Source organism: Dromiciops gliroides, chromosome 1, assembly GCF_019393635.1.
Source record: "Dromiciops gliroides isolate mDroGli1 chromosome 1, mDroGli1.pri, whole genome shotgun sequence".
In the NCBI taxonomy this organism is placed as follows: domain Eukaryota; kingdom Metazoa; phylum Chordata; class Mammalia; order Microbiotheria; family Microbiotheriidae; genus Dromiciops; species Dromiciops gliroides.
In genome coordinates, this window is record NC_057861.1 from 236,994,722 (window position 1) to 236,996,279 (window position 1,558).

Consider the following 1,558-nt stretch of genomic DNA (forward strand, 5'->3'; position numbering starts at 1 on the left):
ACTTGATCAGGGTCACACAGCTAGTAAGTGTAAAGTGCCTGAGGCCGTATTTGAACTCAGGTCCTCCTGAATCCAGGGCCGGTGCTCTATCCACTGCGCCACCTAGCTTCCCCCATCTCTGACCATTTTCACTGGCTGTTTGCCACACTTGGAAAACTCACCCTACTCATCTTGACTTCCTGGCTTCCCTGACATCCTTCAAGTCTCAACTAAAGTTCCCACCTTCTATAAGAAATCCTCCTTTCGGCGGGACAGGGAGAACCGTTGTCCAGGAGTTGGGACGGCTTCCGTCCGGAGCCGGAAGAGCCGGGATAGTGGGATAGTGGCGGGCTGAGGGACTGGAGGCAGGGAGCGGCGCTCTCATGGTCGGCTCTTGTCCCGGTGGGTGCAGAGCCGTGAGACCCTCCGAGATCTGAGTCCCCAAGGCAAGGGGCAGGCGCCCCGAGGCCCCGCAGTGCACTTCTGTATCACTCTAAATCTAACTGCCATAATTGCTATCGAAGATAATTAAACAACGAATAGGAGCATGGCAACAAATCCTCCTGGACAAGATTATGAATGATGATTTAGCTCATGACCACCCCCAGGAAGAAGTCATTCAGTACCAACCAAACTGTTCTCAGAAGGTTTTCAAAATAAGAATCGAGTAGCAATCCTGGCAGAACTAGACAAGGAGAAAAGGAAATTACTTATGCAAAACCAATCTTCCACAAATCATCCTGGAGCCAGCATTGCCCTCTCCAGGCCCCCCCCTTAATAAGGATTTTCGTGATCATGCTGAACAACAGCACATTGCAGCGCAGCAGAAGGCTGTCTTACAGCATGCTCATGCACATTCTTCGGGATATTTCATAACTCAGGACTCTGCATTTGGAAATCTCATTCTTCCCGTTTTGCCTCGGCTGGACCCAGAATGAAGGAAACATTTGCTGGGAAAAATAACTTTGTAAAATGAACTGCCAAAGTTACTATCATTCTGATTCACTCTGTGCTAAGAAATGACTCACATTTTTTTGTGTGAGATTTTGTATCTCATGCCTTGTTACAAGAAAGGCACTTTACATCTATGCAGGTGAAATGTACATAAATGGTGCATGTTATACACGGTCTGTAACCATTCTGTAATGCACTTCATTTATTTATGCCAATGTGCTTGACCGCTTTAAATATTTTTTTTTACTTTTAAGTAGGATGAAGTATACAATAAGACCAGACTAGAACATAGAAAAACTCTGTAAGGTACTTAACTTTAAGGAAATGCCATTTTTCATTCTAAACAAATAGGGTTGGCCATATAAAACATCCATTCTTCTTGGTGTTTTATCAGACTGTTATTACTGTACCCCCTAAATTCATGTTCTTGAACATATTGGTTTCCAAAATGGCCCTGAAATCTTTTATGTGGCCTCATCTCTAGTTTTCCTATTCTCACTTTTAATCCTAGAAGATAGTAGTCTAAATTACAAACTAGTACTATACATTTTTTAGTATTTCTTAAATATGAGATTTATGTAAATGATGTTAACACATGATATTAAAAGCTACTGTGACAATAAAT

The 1,558-nt window shown here is 42.8% G+C and overlaps 1 protein-coding gene across 1 annotated transcript; it reads left to right on the top strand.

The window, feature by feature from the left end:
• Positions 1-462: 462 nt before the first annotated feature.
• On the top strand, positions 463-1,140 carry LOC122736126 (SOSS complex subunit C-like). Its single transcript, XM_043978158.1, is given in 3 exon segments — positions 463-551; positions 627-745; positions 747-1,140. Coding segments are annotated over 3 exon segments (315 nt in total). The 5' UTR covers positions 463-526; the 3' UTR covers positions 918-1,140.
• The last annotated feature ends 418 nt before the right edge of the window (positions 1,141-1,558 follow it).